Raw genomic sequence first — 23,393 nt, 5'->3', positions numbered from 1 at the left:
CCACGACCTACTCTTGTAGGCTTTTAACTTCACTAACTTGCAATCTCCCTATTACAAGTCAATTTGCAATAACCCTATTACAAAGACTTCAACTAACTTGTGATGCTCTCGCCACAAGCCACTTTATAACTCTCCTAGTTACAAAGGCTTTAAACTTATGACTATTCCTAGTCACAACATAAACTCAAAAGTTTACAGATTTTTGGTTTTTTCCTAAGACAAAGCATCTAAGAAAGCAAACTAGGAAATACAATGAAGAGCAAATAATAAGATTACAACTCAACTACGGATGTACATAAACTCTTTTAGAAACTGATCCTTAGTAGAGTTGTCTTCTTGTTCTTGATACACCAGTGACTTCAATACTGGATAAACACTGTTATGCTTGAGAGAGTATCACTGAATGCACAAAGATGTTGTGCCTTGCACCAGGTTGTTATATCACAAAAGACATCACAATAGATAGTGATGTCAATTCTTGGTACACGTTTTTTCCCAATGAGAAGTGACTGTTGTACTGTCTGCACAACCACTTTTGTGCAGTTGCGTTCCAGCTGGATAGTCGACTTGTACTTCTGTCAGAGAACACTAACGAACCAGGTCCTAGTTGTGTTCCTCTTCTGTAACAATTGCGAGATGGTCACCTTCTGCTGCTACGTTCCAACTGTACAGTGACTTGTACTTCTGTCAGAGAACCCTAAGGGACCAGGTCCCTGTTGTGTTCCTCTTTATAATGATTGCGGACGGTCACTGACTTGTACTTGTATCGAAGAACCCTAAGGGTCCAGGTCACCAGGTCTCTGTTGTGTTCCTCCCTGTGGTCGTTCATTCATTTGCTGATTTTCAGACTTGGACCAGGTCAGTTGAAATGTATATCATCTGGGCCAGGTTCTATATCTGGTTCTTCACAACAAGTTTGTTAGATCATCAAAACATAAGAAGCATAAGGCAAAGACATTGAAAACCCATCAATACGTTAGTTGAAACATCTTTTGGTTCAAGGGTGACTGAACTCGAGGGCCAAGGCTATTCAATTCGTGTGGTTTGCATTTATTCTTTTATCGTCAATTTCAATATTAATCTATCTTCTTAATTTGTGCCAAATTATATTACATATCCTTAAAACCGCGTATTTATCCGTTTTCGAGGGTAAACACTTCTAATTGTAATCTAAAAAATATCATAAAAACATATATCCAGAATGTGAAAAATCTTTGAAACGCAGGTTGCTAAAAGGTGAAAATTTATGACAAAATGATTTAGGTTGTCATAGACTGGCCTATTCCTAAATGGGACCATGCACGTTATCAATATTACTCCGTATTTTTAATGCCAACTTTAGGGCAGTTTGACTTGACGTTAGCAAAAGCCAAGTTGTTGTTTGAGTTTCTAATTTGGTATAGTAAAGTGCATTAAACTTGCATGTGGATTTAATAGTCAATTTTGATGTTACAGCGATTCTCAACTTGTCCTTTGGTCAAAATTATTTAATATCCAAAAACCTTTTTGTTTTGTGGTCAGCGACCAAAATAAATAATTATAGGCTGTCATTTCCTTATTTAAAAATGTTTATTGTGGTAAATAAATAAACAGCTTCATGCAAATGGATAAATTAATAATTTCCCAGAACAAATATACTTTGACATCTGTCATGATTTCTCTTGCACGCTCGGCTTCAACACCAAAGTATTCCATCTATTGCTTTTATGTAATAAGGTTATATCGAGCATGAAAGTGAAATATAATTTGATTCACTATGGTATAAAAAATATTAATTTGACAGAAAAATATCACGTACTTCCCCCCACCTCTCTGGTTAATTAGATTCAAATCTAAGAACTTGTGACGTATAAATAAATAATATTACTGTTATAACAACGTAAACTATTTTATAAATTAAAATGAAAGAATAAGTTACAAAATTCACACAATACACAAATTTTAAATAGATAAGGAAAAAAGAAAATAAAAACGGAGAGACCGTTTGACTCCGTGAAAAAAATGAGACCCTTTGACTCGAAATAGAGGAATGTTCTGGTTTTTGACAATTTCTTAAAGCAAGATGATTAAAGCGACGCCACTTTCATGTTAGCCACACATTGTTGCCAATGATTAGTTAGCAGAATTAATGTTGTTAATCTTTTTCAAAAGTTTTTCTTTTCATTCCCGCGAGAAAGTGATCAATTTATTTTTTTATTTTAGTTTAAAATAAGTATTTATTTATATAATTAAAAAAAGTTAATTTATTTTTACAAAATTACCTTTATATATATAAACCTAAAAAGTTTTCTTACTCCTCGCATTAAATATTTAATTAAGGATAATTTAGTCATACTATGTGTTTTTATATAGAATTTAGTATTTTCATAATGGACGTGTCAAAAATAAATTGATCACTTATTGTGGAGCGGAGAGAGTAAACAATTTGCAATTGGTGCATTTGGTTTTTGACTTCCTGTTTTGTCATTGCTAAGTTGGAATAATTGGACCACAACTACTGTAACCTGAATCACTTAAGTACAAAAGCAATAGCTTGCTTACATATCACATCCACATGATAATTTTATTAAAAAATCTATAAATCTCTTCCGTAAATATTTCATAAATGTAGATCAAAAGTGGTAAAATTCTAAATGATTTTTCAACCTAAAAAATTATGAAAAATATTTTTTAAAAAAACTCCCAAGGAATTGAAAAATTAAAAGAATAGAAATTTTAATATTTTTCAGCCCAACTAAAGAGGTTATTGCTTTCATCTCATTTGAAAAACTTTTCATTTTTAGAAGAGGAACAATAATATTTGTTATTTAGCACTCCAAATTCATTTGGTAATAATAATTAAGTATTAATTATATTTGTGATTGGCACGGAGAAAAAATATTGAACTCTATCAGGAGGGTTCATTAGTCATTTCAAATACTGTCATTTCTGGAAAGTAAATGGATGGTACTCTCTGCAATGTTCCAAGAATTAATTTCCCCTTTTATCAGTTCATAATTTAGATTCCTATTACCCCATATTTTAATCCTTAATTAATCACATTAATTAGTATAATAAATTTTCACAGCATCACCAAACAAATATGCAGCTATAAAGGGCCCCACCAATTTAACATTATTTTCTTTTCTTCCCTTTTGCTCCTTCTCTCTACAATGAAACACTGCAAAAAGGGTTGGCAAGAATTGTTGGAGAAAAAGGAGTCATTTGATTCTATGCTCTACCCATTTGAATACTCATGTTGAGATTTTTTCCCTTTTTGAAACACCATTGTTTTTTCAAGATCTGATTTTTTTTTTTCGTGCACCATCTAAGCTCCAGGTACAACCAAAGCTGCTGTTTTCTTACTTTTAATTCAATCTGCTAATTGGATTTTATGGTTTGTAATTGTATTTTGTGGGTTTTTGTTTTTATCTTAATATTTTTCAATTCTGTTTTCAGTTTTTCTTGTTTGATTTAGCTGTGGTTTGCTATGATGTTTAATTGTTAAGTTTCGGGAGTTGCCAATAAACAATGTAACAATATCATATGTGCTAAATTTTTTTTTAATCTTTTATCTTTTTTGGTGTCTAAATCAAATGTTTTTTAATTTTGGCATTGTGGTTTCAGTATATCTAAACTTTGGAAAGTGGAAAAAAAAGGATTTGTGTGAACTCATTTAAGGAAATAGAATTTGATGGTAATTCTTTAACTAGTGCTGCTTGTTATTGCTCAAGGTACTTGAAATTGAAATTTTGTGCTAATTTGTCCAATCTGTGCAAAAATATGGTAGAACAAGTAGATTTTGACTTTTAAAGAGTTGTAGGACAGACATTTGACACAAAGTAATTCTATTCATACTGCTTTCCATCTAAGCACATGATAGCTATATCAAACTGTCTCAAGATAGCATTTGTAGTTTGTAGTTCATTGAATAGATAATAAGATCGATGTCCGGACTTCACGTCATGCTCCTAGATCACTTACTCAAATCCAAATGCCTTCTTAACCTTTTTTGCTGGACAAAGTTGTCACCAATAAATAGTACAGGACAGCTTTTGGATTTTGTTAGCTCACTTGTCCTAATTTGAGACTTTGATTTGAGGCAAACAATGTTCTCCTGTAATTTTTGTTTATGTAGCTCTTATGCTTCTTGTAACTTTGCATCTTCTTGATGCCTTCTTAATGAAACATATTACTTCATCAAAAAAAAAGATCACCTATAATTGTTTGTTATATTTGTTTCTCTTTTGATCTCTTGTTCTTGTTAACTTGCTACTCCTCTTTCTCTGTCTCTCTCCCTTTTGATAATATGTGAGACACTTGTTGTTAGTTGATTTGCATAGTATTATATAAGTAGCATTGCAAAAATACCAAAATGATGGGTGAGAGAAGTTACTTCGATAGAGAAAAAGAACATCAGATTACAAGTTTAAATAGGTAGTGAAATGAATTAAATTCTAGAAACTTGTGAAAATCGTTATGATTAGATTATTGGTGGAAATATATTAAACATCTTGAAGTTCGAATGTTGTTATTTGTAACGGTGGTGTTCAAGCCAGCGCACCTGTCTATTTCACTTGGTACCTGCTACTACCCACTAGCGTAGGTACCAAGTGTGTGTGTTCACCAGCGCTTAGGTGGATGGTAAGATATGACCTAGTGTTTTGGAAGTTCTGATATGGAAAGAGTATTCTATAAGTTGGGGCAAAAAGATTACCAAACTGATCAGTTTTTGCTGTCGGAGAATTTTTTGTGAACCATATAAGAAGAAGGTATAAGAGGGGTAGTTGTTCTGTTCAATCATCACAACTACATCTAACCTGCATCTTTCCACCCCTCATCTTGACTATCTGTTGCCAGTCTCCGCGTAGATAATATGCTTTTTGATTTATGCATGACAGGTTAATGGAGTTGACATCTGTAAGGTGCCTTATAAACAGTATCTCTCGATTCATTCATCTTGTGACGTGTCTAACATCAAAGACTATGCCTGGTCAAAAGAGTTATAAAAATATTGCGATTTTGTTGAAGCTTTTAAAACCAGTACTTGATGATATTGCTCAACAAAAAGCTCCTTCCGATGAAACCATATCAAGGCAGTGTGAAGAACTGGACATAGCCATTAATGAAGCTAGAGAATTACTGGAAGAATGGTCTCCTAAGAAGAGCAAGATTCTCTGGGTAACGGCCATTTTTAATTTCCTTCTCTGTTGTAGACATATCCTCACAAAATGAAGGAAAACTGAATGCAACATTTAGGATCTTCTGTAGGTTGCATGGCAGAGTTAATTGATCTGACTGTTGTTCCCTAATTAAGTATACGCTTTCATGTTTCAGCTTCCAAGGAGTTCGCACTTTGTAATTTCTGTTGCATTTATTTTGTTCAAACATAATTCATTCTAAAAGGATTCATCATCCATGATTAAATTCTGTGCTGTCAATGTTACATTGATTACTTGCCAGCACATGAAGCTACCTCTTATTGTGGTTAGGACCTGAGTGCCGTTGTCATTTCCTTTACCTTTCGTGTTAGTTTGCTTTCTCTGTTTGAGACTAGTCGTTGTGGATAATTCTGAGGAAATAGTCTTCCTCTCTAAGAAGAATAAAACTCTTGGTTGCCTGTACATGGTGTCCTCAACTGTCTTATAGTGAGAGTTGGTGTTTTATTGTGCTGTTGATAAGTATTATGCTATTTTATTTGCTTTGATTATGTCAGACCAACTTTTTCTTATGTTAGATAATGTTCGTGTAATAAAGTCTTTAAATACCTTACATAATCAGGCCTGCTCAGTATAGATCATGTTATGCACAGCTCCGATTACTATCTCAAAGTGCAGAAATACTGAAGTGTTGTTATCACATAAATAGAATGGATTTATGTATCACCTATCAAAAAAAGGAATGCACATATGTATCTAGTAGACTAGTACTCTCATTTTGGACAAACTTTCTGCAGGCTTTTTATATACTTGCCTTGCTGAGTAAGATCAATGTGTTGCATTTATCCAGCTGATCTAAATGGGGATAAATATAATATCAATAACCACGTCAAATGCTCATGTCTAAGCTCATGATTCATGAGAATGATGTTCTTATCAGTTCTCTAATGCTTTTTTTTTGGTCTCCCTCCTTGGAGGAGAAGGGCGACCTTTTTATTGAAATCCGGATATGTAGTAAATCTTTTACTTTTCATCCTCCATTTGTAAAATCTGGAAATTAGATCAAGCTGCGCGCCTGATATCATTCTACCATAAAATCTCCAGTTTGAAAAAAATTATTTCTTTTCAGTTATCATACATGAGTTGAGCTTAAATGAAGAAACATGGTTAGTGAGGATTCATATAGTCAACCAGACTTGTTTGGACTGAGCCACAGTTGTTATATCGTCCAGTTTTATTGAATTGAAGCAAAGTGACGGAAAATCAAATCTAGCCTATCACAAGCTTTTCCATTTCTATTTTTTTGATAAGAACTTATTAGATATTTGATATTCCAGGTTTTCCAGAGCGAGCCACAATTGCTGAAAATCCAGAGCCTTGCACTCAAGATATCTCACATTTTAAGTAAATTAGTAGAATCATCACCATCCACTTTGAGCCTTTCTGAAATTCAGGTCTGGAGCATTTTAAATATCACGAGTCTTTAGTTGTATCCTTCATTGTCTTGTTAATATTGCATTAAATCTAGCTCAGTTAATTATTTGATCCTGACATTATCTGGACTGATTGCAATTTCCTGTGCTTCAGCACTTCATACAGGAACTTCAGAATTGCGAAGTGGGGAAAATATCAAAACACATAAACGTGGCTCTTGAAGGAGGAAAGATACTTCGTTCTGAAAGCCTGACAGAAATTATTCACTCCCTTAATTTGACATCTCACGAAGAACTGTTGAATGAATGTATTGCATTAGAGAAGGAGAGAATGAAGGCTAAAGATAATAAAACAAGAGGAGATTTGGATAAGATCACCATTTCCGTTGACCTCTTCTCTCATATTCGTGATTGCATGCTTGAACTTGACACCTTAAAGGCCATAGATGGTATTAAGATCCCTCCTTATTTCCGGTGTCCTTTGTCTCTGGAACTGATGGTGAATCCAGTCATTATTGCTTCAGGCCAAACTTATGAGAAGACTTCGATTCAAAAATGGCTGGATCATGGACTAAGTACATGCCCCAAAACCCTCCAAGTGCTCGCACATTCAAATCTTATCCCAAACTACACTGTCAAGGCTCTGATAGAAAATTGGTGTGAAGAAAACAAGGTGAAACTGGACGACGGGAATCTTGAGTCCACTCGTGATGGAATCTCATCAAAATCTGGACATCTTACTGATATGGACGACATGCGAGGTTCTTCAGAAACTAGCAATTCAACATCAAGACTTTCTCTTCAAGGTGGACAAGCTTTTGAAAGTCAGAAGATTGATTGCACCTCTGAATTAAGTGAAGAAGAATTTAGTGCATGCCATATCAGGGAGGCTGAAAAATCTGGCCACACATCCTCAGGGGTTTCCTATAGCCACAGCAGGAGCGAATCAGTATCAAGTGCTGTTTCCAGTATTGAATATCTTCCCTCGGCGTCAACTGATGTCTCCAGGATATCAAGCAAACATGATAATGTGAGTGATACATCTGGAGAGGTACAATGTGATTACCGCGTTTCTTCTCCGTGTAACAAGAGTGTTGGGAATTCTCCTAATTTATCTGCAAGGCAATATCACAGCTCCAAAACAATGGGTGGAATGGCTGTGAATGGACTCCACAACCACGCTAGACAGCTTTCCTTACCAACAAAATCAATGCCTGATGATCTGACCACGAGTTCCCATGTTGAAAAGCTTATTAGAGACTTGGATAGTCAATCAACTGAGGTGCAAACGACGGCTGCAGCAGAATTGCGGTTTCTTGCAAAGCACAACATGGAAAACCGAGCTATTATAGGCCGATGTGGGGCTATTGCTCCACTCATCTCTTTGCTACACTCTGATGTGAAGTTAACTCAAGAGCATGCTGTCACAGCACTACTAAACTTATCAATAAATGAAGACATCAAGGCCATTATTGCAGAACAAGGGGCGCTTGAACCCCTTATCCATGTCCTGAGAACAGGAAATGCTGGAGCAAAAGAGAATGCTGCGGCAGCTCTTTTTAGTCTGTCTCTTTTGGAAGAGTACAGGAAAAAGATTGGGCGATCTGGAGCAGTTAAAGCGTTGGTTGATCTTCTTGGTTCGGGTACCATCAGAGGGAAGAAAGATGCTGCTACAGCATTATTTAACCTGTCAATATTTCATGAAAATAAGGCTCGCATTGTTCAGGCTGGAGCTGTGAAGCATCTCATTAGGTTGTTGGACCCTTCAAATGAATTGGTCGATAAGGCTGTTGCTCTTCTTGCAAATTTGTCTACTATTGCAGAGGGCTCCTTAGCTATTGCCCGAGAAGGGGGTATACCATCACTAGTCGAGATTGTTGAAACTGGATCTCAGAGGGGAAAGGAAAATGCTGCCTCAATACTGCTGCAACTGTGTCTCAACAGTCCAAAGTATTGTCGATTAGTGTTGCAAGAAGGTGCTGTCCCACCTCTTGTTGCATTGTCTCAGTCGGGCTCCCCAAGAGCAAAGGAGAAGGTACGTAGCTCGTCTTCTTTGAAGAGTGTTCTTATTTGTCCAATAACTAGAAAACGTTTTACTTAGGAATAGATTCTGCTCTTCTTATGGGAGGGTTTGTATGATCTGGTATGTATCAGCGCTTGCGCTCTTGACAAACTTCAAGCTGCTTTTAACCACATTGAATATACACCCACAGTGTGTGTGCCCTGAAACGCCATGACACATTTTTTTCTTTTTCTTTTTCTTTTTCTTTATCCTTTTATTTTTCAATGTTAGTTATCGCAGCTTCAGGGTGATAACGTTTGTATTTTTTTCTCCTTATGGTGGAGCAGGCACAACAACTTCTCAGTCATTTCCGCAGCCAGCGTGAAGGAGCCACGGGAAGGGGGAAGTCATGATGTAAAAGTTTTGACTCATTGATTCATGCTGGTTTGCTATGGGGTTCAATATTCATAGAGTTGTTTTCTTTCAGGAGCAATATTTTTTTTAAGTTTCCCACATTCTTGTTTGTTTTACCGTTAGGAAGTAGTTTGCTACTGGTTAGGAATTTGATATGTAAATGGTAGTAGATTCTTGTGTTGTAGCTTTCACAATTGGCAACAACTGCTAATAAGGTTTTGTCCCTATGGTTGCTTTTTCGTCTCTAGAAGACCAATTGTTAGCTGGTAGATATTGTACATGTGTGAATACTGATATTAGAATATTTGCATCGGGCCCATCTCTTAAAGCATATGTTCTTGACGTTGCTTCATTTTCTAAACACCTAGTTCGTTTGTAATATCTTTTCTCAAAAAAGAACTTATTCGCGCTCGGTGTTTAACCAATTTTTTTCTTCTTTTTTGGGGTAGGCATACATCCAGTGGTCTAGAATTATTCATCAACTGAATAGCAGAAATATCAGTTATTTATTTTTTCACCTGGCCGTTAATCTCATTATCAGGTATGATTAATGATACATTTACAGAAATTTCCGCAACTCCAACATCTATATCACTGTGTTACTGCTTTCTAATATATTGCTGTTTAGAACTTCTTTTTTCCTTTTACAAACTTCGTTTTGACAAGTTGAATTTGTTTCAAAGTATTTGATGTTTTAGAAAAACAAAAAATATTTCTACCTTCTTTTTCCAAATTCACACGTCCTACTCCTGTCGGTGCAATGTTTGAGAAGATTAGTAGAGAGATAAATGAATCTCTCTATTATACACTTTTGTTAAGACTAATATGGCACTGCAATTGGAATTGTCCTCCTTCAGCATTGAGTCTAGGAATCGGCGAGAAAAATTTAGGGGATTGCAAACCCACCCACCACAAACTATTTATCCATCCTACCCGTAAAGTTTTCCCCCTACCCTTTTTTAGCAAAGCCAAACCAAGCCGAGCCGAGACAAACCAAGTCGAGCCGAGCCGAGACAAACCAAGTCGAGCCGCGCCAACCAAGCCAAGCCAAGTCGAACCAAGCCAAATCAAGCTAAGCTAGGTTAGATAATTAATTTTAACAGGATAGGTATATCGTAATTAGTTTTTATATGGTAGAGAAAGATAATTATTTTAAGCTCAAAGGGTATTTTGCATAAATTGCTCTTTTCTTTTCGTGTTTGCTTCTAACAGTTTGTTTGGATAGTTGTTGCATTGTATTACTATATTGTTAGCTTAAATACAATTCTTGTTTTGAATGTTATACAAAATTTGATTGTATCCTATTGTTAAATTCATTGTTACAACGAAAAAGCCCGTTTTATGAAACAATCGATTTGATATGTTGAGATAGTTTTATATTTTTCTTTCTAATTATGCCCTACTTTTATATTTTACCATATTTTTTTATTATAATCCATCCAAATAACGGTAGTTTGTTAGCTGCTGCAACAGTTGAGATAGAGGCAGCCATTACTTTGACTACTCTGAAAATTACAGTAGAGACAAATGTCATGTCCTTAGTTGTTAACTAAGTACACCTGTGACACGTGATAACTCGCTCACGACTTGCACAAGTTGCTCACGTTCTTGCTATGCCAAGTCAGCCTTACTACACTCAAGATCGCTAAGAGAATGGTAGAAAGAACACAAGAGAATTGTTAAAGGAAGCTTTGTATTAGAGAGAACTTGAATGGTTTGCCTGGTGAATTACAAATGAATGCTCCCCTTTATATACTAGTCTCCTAGAGTCTACTGTGTAAATATTAATTGTTACACAAGTCCTTAATATTTACAAGATAAGGGCTTTCTCTAGAATTCTGTACAAGCCTAGAAGATTCCAAGGACTTTCTTAGCAAATCCATAAGGATCTAGGGTTTTCGTAAGGAAATGTCCATACTTCTCTAGAATCTTCTCACAAATGCTAGCTTTCCTCTTATGTAAGCTTCCACATGGCATTAAAATATGCCAAATGTTGCCTATGTTGCATGATGACGTGGTGGGTCATCACACTCTCCCCCACCTAATATTGCGACGACCGAGGGGCAATGTTGCTGCGTAAACTCTCGGATCTTATCTTTGAATTGCCACAAGTATTCATATCGTTCCCACGTGGCCTCCTACGATGATTTCCCTTTCCAATGGACGAGGAACATAGCGGTGGATTTTTGCCCTTGTTTTCGCCTGGCATGATAATCCATAATAGCCTCAATCTCCCGATCATGCGACTCAGTGATAGTCATTGGCATTTGATTTGATTAGCCCCAACTCGTATCATCCTTATCTTCATGATATGGCTTAAGCATGCTGGCATGGAAGACAAGGTAGATCTTAAGATACGGTGGCACGTCAAGCTTGTATGAGATCTTGCCTACCTTGGCGACGATCTTAAATGGCCCATCATACTTGCGAATCAGATTCTGATACATGCCCCGTAGTGCTTTGAACTGTCTTGAGTTAAACCTCACCATGACCATGTCCCCAACTCTATAGTCTGTGGGACGCCTCTTACGGTCCGTAAACTTCTTCATCTTTTTAGCTGCCTTATCCAAGTAGGACTTAGTAGTTTGAAGCTCCTCCTCCCATCCTTTGGCCATATGATAAGCCCCCAAACTCTTTCCCTTGAATGCGGTTGGTAATGAATCTGGAGTTTGTGGTTGTTGGCCTGTGGCTATCTCAAATGGTGTCCGCCCCTTGGACTCATTCCGCTGCAAGTTATAAGAGAATTGGCAGATGTCTAGGAGCCTTGACCAATCTTTCTGATACGCGCTTACATAATGCCTCAAGTAGCATTCTAGTAAGGCATTGACCCATTCCGTTTGTCCATCCGTTTGTGGGTGGGAACTAGTAGAAAAGTGTAGTTTCGTGCCAAGTATGTCGAATAACTCTCTGCAAAAATTTCCAGTAAAAGGGGGGTCTTGATCACTGTAATATGCCTTGGTAAGCCCCAATACTTCACCACATTCTTAAAGAATAGTTTGGCGGCTTCCTTGGTTGTGCAGCCTGGTGAGGCGGGCATGAAGGTGGCATATTTGGAAAATCTATCCATGACCACCGTAATAGTACCATAGCCGTCGTACTTCGGTAGGCAAGTGATAAAGTCCATAGTCACACTCTCCCATGGACGCTCTACAACTAGTAGTGGCTCCAGAAGTCCTCCGGGCTGTTGTTGCTCAACTTTGTCCTACTCGCATACAAGACAAGTTTGCACATAACACTATGTCATCTGGAATTTATGGCCAATATTAGATTGACTCGACCAAGGATCTGGTGCGACGTTGGCCTGGATGACCAGCCCACATTGTGCCATGACTCTCCCTTATGATCCGCTGTCTAATGTCTCCAAACTTAGGAACGTAGACCCGCCGACCCGTGGTAAGCAATAGGCCGTCTTCTACCAAAAAACATCTCGTCTTGCCCTGGTTGGCTAACTCGATAAGCTGTTTGGCTGCTGGATCATGTTGCATGCCTTCTTTTATAGCCTCACAAATGTCCCAACTTGCTGAAGTGATGGCAGCAAGCTCGCTTTTTGGCTCAAGGCATCAACTACAACTTTACTTTGCCCGGCTTGTACTCCAGCACATAATCAAACTCGGCAAAGAAATCCTGCCACCTAGCCTGTTTGGTGTGAGCTTCTTCTATGTATGGAAGTAGTTAGTAGCCACATTATCGGTCTTGATCATGAACCTCGACTAGAGTAGATAATATCGCTACGTATGAAGGCAATGCATAATGGCAGTCATCTCCTTCTCTTGCACCGTGTAACGCCACTCCGTTTCATTTAACTTGCGGCTCTCAAACGCTATAGGATGCTTATCCTGCATCAGGACACTCCCAATGGCAAAGTCTGAGGCATTTGTGTGCACCTCAAATGTCTTAGCAAAGTTAGGTAACGCCAAGACTGGCTCATTTATGACAGTTGCCTGAAGGCCTTCAAACGCCTTTTGACAATGCTCCGTCCAAACCCATGGCTTGTTCTTATTTAGCAACTCAGTCAATGGTGCGGCCTTTGCTGAGTAGCAACTGATGAACCGACGATAGTAGTTAACAAGGCCAAGGAAGGATCTCAACTCAGTTACCTTTATAGGTGCCTCTCACTCCTGGATAACACGTACCTTAGCCTCGTCCATGCATAGCTCGCCATTGCTAATGACATGGCCTAAGAAGTGCATCTTTGATTGTGCAAACTCGCATTTCTCCCACTTGATGTATAGCTCGTTCTCCCACAAGAATTGAAAAACCTTCCTTAAGTGCTCCACGTGCTCCTCTAAGGTGTTGCTATAGATGACTATGTCGTCTAGGTAGACTACCATGAACTGATCAAGGTAGGGATGGAAAATCTTGTTCGTAAGGGTGCAAATATGGCTGGTGCATTGGTTAAGCCGAAGGGCATCACCAACCACTCAAAGGCTCCATATCTCGTCACACATATTGTCTCTGGCTCATCCCATTCCGCAATGTGAACCTGGTAGTAGCCCCTGCGAAGATCCACCTTGGTAAAGTACTTGGCTTGCCCAAGTCTATTGAACAAGTCAGCAATGAGTGGGATCGGGTACTTAATCTTCACTGTGACCTTATTAAGTGCTCGATAGTCTATGCATAAACGCAACGATCCATCCTTCTTCTTTTAGAACAATACTGGTGTGCCAAAAGATGCCTTTGATGGGCGAATGTGACCAACATCTAGCAGCTCTTTCAATTGTTTCTTGAGCTCCTCTAGCTCGGGCGGTGCCATACGATATGGGGCAAATGCGGGTGGATTAGCCCCTGGCTCCAATTCAATCTTGTGATCCACCTCTCTCCAAGCGGCAAGTGCTTAGGCAACTCGTTGGGCATGACATCTTTGTATTCCTCAAGCAACTACTCTATGCAAGGTGGCAATGTCTCTTGAAAACTCTTGTCTTCCTCCAGACTTGCAATGGTTGTCACGAACGTCGGCTCCCCCTTCTTGATCCCCTTAATAACCTACATAACTGAGAGTTGTGCTTGACTCTGTCCGTGTGGCATAGTCACTGTAGGTACCATACAAGCTCCTTCTTGCTCCATAATCAAGAGATGTTGGAGGTAGGGGTTGATCAAAGTATGACAATGTCTAAAGAACTCTCGCCCCAGTATAACGTCAAAGATATCCATAGCGGTTACGGTAAAGTTTGTCATACCTTTCCAAGTTCCCAATTTGACACCAACTCCATTATCTACCCCACAAGCATTTTGTACCTCGGCATTCACGAACTTGACACGAGAGTTGGTTGGAGCAAGCTTCAATTCTTGTCTTTTTGCGGCAGCCTCAGTCACAAAATTATGAGTTACTCCAGTATCCACCATTGCACGAGCGGGCTTGTTGTTGATGGTGAGATCCACGTACAGATTGCCATTATCGGTAGGTTGGATAGCTTGCTTTGTGACAGAACCAGATAATCCAATCATAGCCAACTGTGCAGTTCCCGAACTCTCTCCTTGTTGCTACTCCTTTCGTTCACGGACTATGGCGCTGAGGCTCTTTAGGTCGGGACAATTCCTAAAGCCGTGCAGCCCTCCGCATATGTAGCATCACTTCTTCTCGGCATGTGCCTTCCTCTTAGCGTAGCCATGATGACCACTCGACCTTTTGGAATCTTGAGTCTTGGAGTATTGTTGTTGTATCTCCTTGCCTTTGCCACGGTCTCCCCCACCTTTGACATTGTTAACCTTCGACTCCTTGTCATTGCCTTTGTCATGTTTGTCATGCCTGAAATCCATCAATGATTCGGCTTCCACTATGGCTTGGTCTATATTAGAGACTTGCCGGTGTTGCAACTCCTGCTTAGCCCAATTTTGCAACCCGTCCATGTAGTGGAACAACAAGTCATCATTGGTCAGGTTGTAGATTTGAAGCATAAGTGTAGTGAACTCCCTGACATAGTTACATATGCTCCCTGTTCGCTTCAACTCCCTAAGCTTGCGCCTTTCCTCGTACAAGACTTTATTTGGAAATAACTGTCGCTTGAACTCGGCTTTGAACTGATCCTACGTGCTAATAGTATATAGACCTTTATCCACATCGGCCATCTTCCTTCTACACCATAGCATAACAGTCTCTGAGAGGTAAAACACGGCAGTGTTGATCTTTGCCTCGCCGTCCCTCACATTGCCGTGCCTGAAGTAGTTTTCCAAGTGCCAAAGGATGTTTTCCACTTCTTGTACATCACGAACACCTTTGAACACCGGGGGTTTGGGAACCTCGATCTTGGCCTCCCTCGTCACCACAACATTGCTGGTTGCCTCGATCATGCCAGCATCGACATGCTCCTCGAGTGACTCTATCTTTCCCTTCATAGCATCGATAGTACTTAAAGCCTCCATGAGTTTGCACTCTAAGGCAGTGATGGTTTGCTTTATTTCCATATCAGTCTGTGTACATGCCTCCAAGTCATTTCGGATACTCTCAATCTCTTCAAGAGTATGCCCATCAAGAACGCTAAGGGTGCCTTCCACCTTCCCCAAGCATTGGCCAAATATCTCCATGGCATCCATCCACACGTTCATCTTCATCACCCCCTCTTTACCGAGCGAGATGTCCTCGGGCAGGACCTCTACTTCATTCTCGCTTGCCTTAGTGGCAGATGGTTCTTGGGATATAAGCCCCTCGTTTGGAACAATCTCGGGCGGCACCTCCTGACTCTTGTTGGTGACATTCCTCTATTTGTTGCGGCCCTTCCTGTCAGCAGCATCCTGGATGACATTGGCTTGAGTGTTGGCAACATTAATTTCTCCGTCGTTCACCATTCCCTTAGTTAAAACCTTCGCTCTGATACCACGTTGTCACATCCTTAGTTGTTTACTAAGTACACGTGTGGCACTGGACAACTCGCTCACGAACTTGCACAACTTGCTCAAGTTCTTGCTATGCCAAGTCAGCCTTACTACACTCAAGATTACTAAGAGAATGGTAGAAAGAATACAAGAGAATTGTTAAAGGAAGCTTTGTATTAAAGAGAACTTGAATGGTTTTCTTGGTAAATTACAAATGAATGTCCCCCTTTATATACTAGTCTCCTAGGGTCTAGTGTGTAAATATTAATTGTTACACAAGTCCTTAATATTTACAAAATAAGGCCTTTCTCTAGAATTCTCTACAAGCCTAGAAGATTTCAAGGACTTTCCTAGCAAATTCAAAAGGATCTAGGGTTTTCCTAAGGAAATGTCCATACTTCTCTAGAATCTTCTCACAAATGCTAGCTTTCCTCTTATGTAAGCTTCCACATGGCATTAATATATGCCTATGAGCACGTGATTTTTTTTCCTATGTGAAATACTCCTAAAAATTAAAGAAATATATTTATTTTTTCTTTTTTCAATTGTTTGCAATTTTATAGGATTTTTGTAGGATTTTTTGTTAATTATTTGCATTTCTGCGCATGTTTACTTTTATTAAAAAAATACCAAAGATACCATGCATTGCATTTAGGTTTTGTGTCCATATTTTAGGATTAATTAATTAATTAATTTCTTTATTAAAAATAAAATCACAAAATAGCTCATTTTTACATTCTTAGCTTTTAATTTTGGATTATTAATTTTTCTTTTTTAATTTAGGATCAACTAATTTATATAAATATTATAGTTAGATAATTAGCTTAAATTTTGTAATTTAAATTAATTTAGGAATTTAATTAATTAAAAAAAGAAAAGAAAACAAAGAGAAAAAAAAAGGGAAATTGAAAAAGGCTGTTTTTAATTCAATTGGGCCAAACTGAGGTTGAGCCCAAGTCCCACCCCAAATCAGCCTCAGACCCAATCCCCTAACCCCTTACCCGATCCGGCCCAGACCCAAACCAAGCCACCTAGTCCAGCCCCACACTACACCAAACGACCCCGTTTATGTGACCTTTCATTATGACTGTTGGATCATTGTGATCCAACGGCTCGGATATGGTCCCTATCCCCATATATTACTGTCCGAATTAGAGCCCCCCATTCGAACCCCTCATTCAGTCTCCTGCCCTAAATCCAGTTACAAACCCTAGCCGCCCCAAATTCCCAAATCCTACCGACCAACGGCGACGCCCCAATTCGCTCCAAACTCACTATACAATCACCACCCACCCCTCTTTCATAATCCATCACGAGTTGCCCCTAAATCCTCACCAGATCCTTTCAATTTCGGATCTGAAAATAAAAAAAATCTAATTTTGTTTCTTTTCCCCTTTTCTGATTTCTTGGCTCATAGCCATTCATTGTGACCTAGAACCTATGTCAATGGAGTTTTCTAGACATGAACAACCAATTGACATTGGTTGTGGTTCATTTTGAAGCCGCCAAGTTAAACCAGTCCGCCCTTTTGATTGAGTTCATGAAGTTTTGAGAGTCGCCGAAGTTTCATGTTCTCGAGCTTGTTCTGAATCCGTTAGGTAATTTTCTACCCCTGTTTATTGGATTTTTTTGTTTTTTTTTGTTTTGTTTTCTTTCTTTCTTTCTTTATTTCTAAAGAACCAGTGTGTTTTACATCATGCATGAAGTAATGGAAGTGTTTTAGCTTTTAGATAATCATTTTTAGGTTCTGTTTGGATTTTTTGTCAATTGTGATTCAAATATTTGTCGTTTGGGATTAACTTGCATTGATCAAATTGATTATTTGTTTGTGAAATAAATACTGATTCTTTAAGTTTAAAAGAGGAAAACAGTGTTTGGTTCGTTTATTTGATTTGTTACTGTTAGGTTTTTATTTTTGGTTAACGAACCAACTGGGTTTTAGGGCATAATATTAGCTTAATTTCGTTGATTAGATGGCTATGATTGGGTCTCTACTGGGCTTTTGTTATCTTTGGTCTGGTCAGAAGAAGCCCACTCGTTTGGGTTTGGGGTTTTGGGTCAGTTGACCCATGTTTGTTTTAGTTTGGGGAGTAAATACAGGCTGTCAAGGGATATTTTGGGTAATTTAGGTATATGGAATATTTTCTGTTAGGAGGAAAGTTTCTAGAAGTTAAGAAGAGGCTTGCATGTTAAGAAATGGAGGGAGTTCAGATATTTGTTAAGGGACTAGGGGTAAAATAAAAAGAGTTGGAGGTTTAAAAGTGAATTAAAAACTGAGGTTATGTTGCCCTAAAGCCTTGCTATAAGAGGCTGATTTTCCTCATTTTCTAGGGGAGGGATTTTAAGATACCAAAAAGGGAAAAACGGCTGAAAGACTTCTTCTAAAAAATCTAATTCTGAGCTTTCATTTTCTTTTTGCTAAAAGTTTTGGAAGTAATCTTTTCTGGGTTTGCTGGTTTCTGAAGCTGAAGCATGACTTGATTTAGAAGTTGTTGTGTGGATTGTTATTGCTGTTTCCTTGGCTGTTGAACCTGTTGTTTGCTAGCAGCCATTAGCTGATTTTCGAATTCATTTGCTTTTGTTTGCTGAATCCAGGTACCCCTTTTGAATCCTTGGGTTGCAAAATGAATCTGAAGATGTATGCGTGTTGAGGCTGATGCACTAATCAATGTTTTTCTTCAGTAAATAGTTTTTTTCGATCCGATTAGCTTATATTTCCTATCTTTTGTCAACCAATGTTCTTCTCTGCATATCAATAGATATAGACTTGTATCTAATGTATAAATTTTCATGTAATGTTGAATCTTTAAGCTGTTATGTTGTGATTTCAGTTGTTAGATGTTGAATTTGGCTCTATTCAAGTTTGGTTGTCAGCTGAATCTATTAGCTTTGGTGGTAAATAGTTAGATGTTTCAGTTGAAATGTCCTTGAATCCATGCCTGAACAATCATCAGAACCCATTCCCTTTTGTTAAAAATGAGTAATTGTGTTGGACGAGTTTGTCTTAGTCAATCTGTTAAATGTTCTCTTAATAAGTTTGGATCTAGGTAGACTAAGTCCAAATTCATTAAAATTGAAAGCTGAATCTCCACGTTTCTAAATCTGTAGATAGCAATGTTAATTCAATATTATGTTTAGTTATAATTAAAATTTGGAGTGTGATTTGCAAAGTTCTTTTTGTGATGTCAAAATCCCAGATGTGTATTAACGTTTTTTGATGCTCTAGTTGAGTCAAATTTTGTAAAAGGGCCTAATAAGGGAGTCACACAGGCCCATCCAATTTTATACGGGCTATTTGGGCTTTTGGATTTCATCCGTTTAAATCCATCTGACTCACAAGGCTTTGGCCCATTTCTATATTTGTTATTGTTTTGTATCATGTCAAGCCACCTTGATTCCTATCCAGCCAATTCATTAGACCATGTACTCTAGTTAAACTCGTTAAGATGGGCTTACTATCACATTCATTTTATACTACAATTTCTATTAAGGCGTTGTTTTGAGTGTACTGTTTTGAAATCTAGGAAATATCGCACTTCAAAAATGATAATAAATTATTTTTCCCAAGTAAATTCATAACCCATAGATTTCATCATTTTATCTTGAATCTCTGTTTCAACATGAATCTCATAGTTTGCTTTAAGTATGTAACTACATCATCATAACTACGTGTATGGTTCCCACGGCATGGTAGTGATACCTAATTCAATTAGTTTGAAATATGAACATCCGTAGTCGAATAATTTTCCTTTACTAAATTTGAGGTGTTCCATCCAATCACATAGTCTATGGCCCTCACGTCGATATCTTAACTAGTACAGAAAAATGCCTTGAACTCTTGTAGTATGCTTTAGGCGCGTTAATTAAATAATTTGTCATAGTTACAGGTACGGTTCCCGTGACGTAGTTATGATGCATAATTTAATCTTATTAATAAAATAAACGTGTTGTAGATCGTGGGTACGGTTCCCGTGACATGATTCGCAACGTGTAATCAAATAATTAGTTGTATAACAATCGGATTATTGAAAGTGGTTTCAAAAGTGATAAATGCGCATAGGCTTCAAAAATATTTTAAAATAAGATAAATAGGCCAATAATAATAGTTGAGCGACCGTGCTAGAACCACGGAACCCGGGAATGCCTAACACCTTCTCCCAGGTTAACAAAATTTCTTACCCAGATTTTTATGTTCGCAGACCGTAAATAAGAGTCAAACTTCCTTGATTCGGGATTTTAACCGGTGACTTGGGACACCATAAATCATCCCAAGTGGCGACTCTGATTTTTAAATAAAATAATCCGGTTTCGATTGTCACTTAAATTGGAAAAAACTTCTCGATACCCCTTCCGCGGTAGAAAAAGGAGGTGTGACAGTTCTGGTGACTCTGTTGGGGAAAAGAAGCCAGAATCTCTGGTTCAGGGTTCAAGAATTTGAGCTTAGAATAATTGTTATATTTGATTTTATTTATTGTCTGATTTTATTTACGTGTTTGAGCCTAATGTGCTAAATGTTGCTTTTTACCGCTTTGATATTATCTGAACTGTATATAAACTGCTACGAAACCCCTCTCTTCTAATCTTCTGAGAAGTGCACGCTGGCGTGACTTCTTTCTGTTAGTGTCATGCGTTAATTAGAACGAGGTTCGGACAAGTTGCAAAGCTGGATGATCTTTTGGTTACCGGTACGCTGTCCCCCCGGCTCGAGTTGTCCGCTCGAGTAAGCCAGGTCTAGAACAATACACCCAGGTTTTAAACTTAGGTTAACACAGCCTCATGCCAGATCCCTAGTAGGAACGTTTGTTTGCATCATGTGCATTTGACCTTGGAGACTCAACACAGGGGTTGGGTCCGTCTAGGACATGTGTACCCGAAAATAAAAGACCAACCTGATGCATTTTTTACGTGCTACCTGTGCATTCATTTGTTTCAACTTGCATATTGACTGACTTCTGGGTTAGGTAGGAAAATCAAAGGAAAACCAAGTTTGAGGTATGAGAGAGGATTTTACTCGTTTCCAAAAATGGTGCCCAAAATATCCCGAAACTCTGTCGAATTTTTGAGAAGAAAAAGATTTATTGAGAAAGAAAAGAGTTAGTTCAAAATGGTTTATATTTTTCCTCCTCGTGTTAAAACTGGCCGAACTACGTGCGTTTGATTCTCACCGGACGTCGGATACGTAGGCAACCCTCATCGGGTCCAGCCCCGCTTTTTGAAAAAAATTGAAAAAAATATATGAAGTGTCATCATTCTTGTCGTAACTAAGTGGGTGATGCCGTTTTGTCTAAATAGCTGAATGTCCCAGCGGGACGCCGGAAGGCTGCTTTGCAAAAATATCCACCGATAGTTTCTTTGTTAGTTTTGGCCTTTTAGCGAACACTGCCTAAGAACTTCCATTCTGAAGTAATGAAAGGCCGTATTCGCAAAAGTAGCCCTGATTTTTATTTTTTTTTTGCAAAAATAAGCCTTTTGTTAGTTTTCAAATAAGATTCACTTTGTCTTTAAACCAATCGCCTTAATCTAAATGTGTAGAATGAGCACGAGTCAAAATTTAACAATGAAGGTCATGTCCAGGATTCCGTTGGATCTACACATGAGGTGGAAAGATTTGGGTAAAGAAGGACGAGATGTGGTCAACCTTTATTTGGGAGTGCTTACCAGATTGCTGAAGATCAGGCCTAGAGGAGACATAATAAGGGCACTGGTAACATTTTGGGACCCATCTCACAACGTCCTACATTTCTTAGATTTTGAACTCACACCAACCTTGGAAGAGATAGCAGGTTATGTGGGAAGTACTGAAGGTCTAAGGCATAAGTATCTGGTCTCTCCAAGGGCCGTTACCCCTCACAAGTTTCTGGATTTGCTAAAAATAAGCAGGGGGTCCAGTATGCAGATTTGGCGGTTGGTTTTTCCACTTTACGCTTCATATACTAGAGGTACGGACATGTAGAAGGATTTGACAACCCGGAAAGTGGGATTTGTAGCAAAGGGAACCGATCAAAATGGGATGAGCACAGGCGCTTCGCTTTCACGGTAGCTTTCTTAGGTCTGGTGGTGTTTCCCCAGAAGGATGGGAATATTGATTTGCGGGTAGCTGGAGTCGTTAATGTTTTGATTACCAACAACAAGAGAACCCTCGCCCCTATGATAGTGTCTGAGATATACCGAGCTCTCACGGCTTGTAAAGCTGGGGTAGACTTTTTCGAGGGGTGCAATTTGCTATTACAAATGTGGATGATTGAGCATCTGTGTCACCACCCTCGATATATGAATTACGTATCTATGGGGAAGAGCTGCATTGAAGAGTTAGACACAAAGGTTTCAGGGTTCAAATTGCTAGAAGGGTTTGAAGATTGGGTATCCTGCCTTTGCTCCATAACGGCGGGACAAATAGAGTGGACACTGGGTTGACTTCCTGTTGAAGAAGTTGTGTATATGCCTGCCACCGGTCCTTACTTCCTACTAATGGGACTTTAAGACATTCAGCCGTATGCTCCATACCAGGTGATGAGACAGTTGGGAAGATGCCAGGTGGTGCACCCGAATGAAGATCTTAGTATGCGGTCGAAATCAACTGACGGCCAATTTCATGAAGAAACAGTTCGTCATATTTGGAACGAGTGCCAGTATTTGATAGCAAAAACCCGAGTGCGTGACTTGTCTAAAGGCGAGGTCTCACCTACCTATCTTGCTTGGTACAGAAAGAAGAACACTGCAAGGGCCGAACCTGAAAAACCAACCAAAAGGCTCCACATCCAGGAATTTGTTGAAGCATCGAAGGAACAGTGGGCCTAGTTGACCAAAGAGAATGAGTACAGGGCCACAATAGGCAAGTTGAAAAAGCAAGTCAGGGATCTTTAATTTGAGAATGGTTTGCAAGCCGCCGCGGATGAGGGTGAAAAGAAAAATTTAGCCAAAGAAAATGACGCCCTCCGAGCCCAAATTCAGGAAATGAAAATAGCAGCCGAGAACCCCGTCAGAAGTGCAAAAGATGAAAAGCTTATAGATAACCTTAGGCAGAAAATGGGTGAATATGGTTTTGATCTGAAAAAGGCCGAGGGCGAACTGGCAAAGGCTCAAATAAAATTGGCTAAGAATGAGGAGGAACGAGCACGCTTTGTTCTACAATTAAAAGGAAAATATGACAGTGAAATCATAGGTCTGAAGAAAAGGGTCAATGTCCTTGAGAATGAAATGACCAAGCAGGAAAGAGACTTCAAAGTAGAAAGAGAACACTGCTATGCCCTGATGTCGCAGCTAGAAAAAGACCTGCAACAGCTTCAAGAGCAAAATCATACAGCCAAAAAAGTTTTGAGGGCCAAATCACAATAGATCAGACGGTTGCTACAAGAGAAGGGTATTATTAGGGAGAGGGTTAGGAGGATTGCGAACTATATTTTGATGAAGTGCAACGAATGCGAGGACATGACCAGGTCCATGTTCTTCGCTTCAGTTATGATTTTATTCCGGCTAAACATGGATGACCTATTTTGCCTCCAAGAAGATATGGCGCATACGCCCGCGGCGAGATCGACTGATGTCCCGCGGGCCCCTGGAGCAGCAGTTGAGGCACTCATGTATTTCTGATTTTAT

General features: G+C 38.8%; 1 protein-coding gene across 1 annotated transcript; it reads left to right on the top strand.

Moving 5' to 3' along the window:
- Nucleotides 1-3,105: 3,105 nt before the first annotated feature.
- On the top strand, nucleotides 3,106-9,318 carry LOC107790889 (U-box domain-containing protein 3-like). Its single transcript, XM_016612863.2, has 5 exons — nucleotides 3,106-3,318; nucleotides 4,881-5,160; nucleotides 6,476-6,592; nucleotides 6,726-8,606; nucleotides 8,921-9,318. The coding sequence occupies exons 2-5, from the start codon at nucleotides 4,885-4,887 to the stop codon at nucleotides 8,984-8,986; spliced, it is 2,340 nt and encodes a 779-aa protein (XP_016468349.1). The 5' UTR covers nucleotides 3,106-3,318; nucleotides 4,881-4,884; the 3' UTR covers nucleotides 8,987-9,318.
- The last annotated feature ends 14,075 nt before the right edge of the window (nucleotides 9,319-23,393 follow it).

Source organism: Nicotiana tabacum, chromosome 22 (genome assembly GCF_000715075.1).
Source record: "Nicotiana tabacum cultivar K326 chromosome 22, ASM71507v2, whole genome shotgun sequence".
NCBI classification, from domain to species: Eukaryota; Viridiplantae; Streptophyta; class Magnoliopsida; order Solanales; family Solanaceae; genus Nicotiana; species Nicotiana tabacum.
Note: the sequence above shows the minus strand (reverse complement) of the source record. Positions and strands in the feature narration are given on the sequence as shown.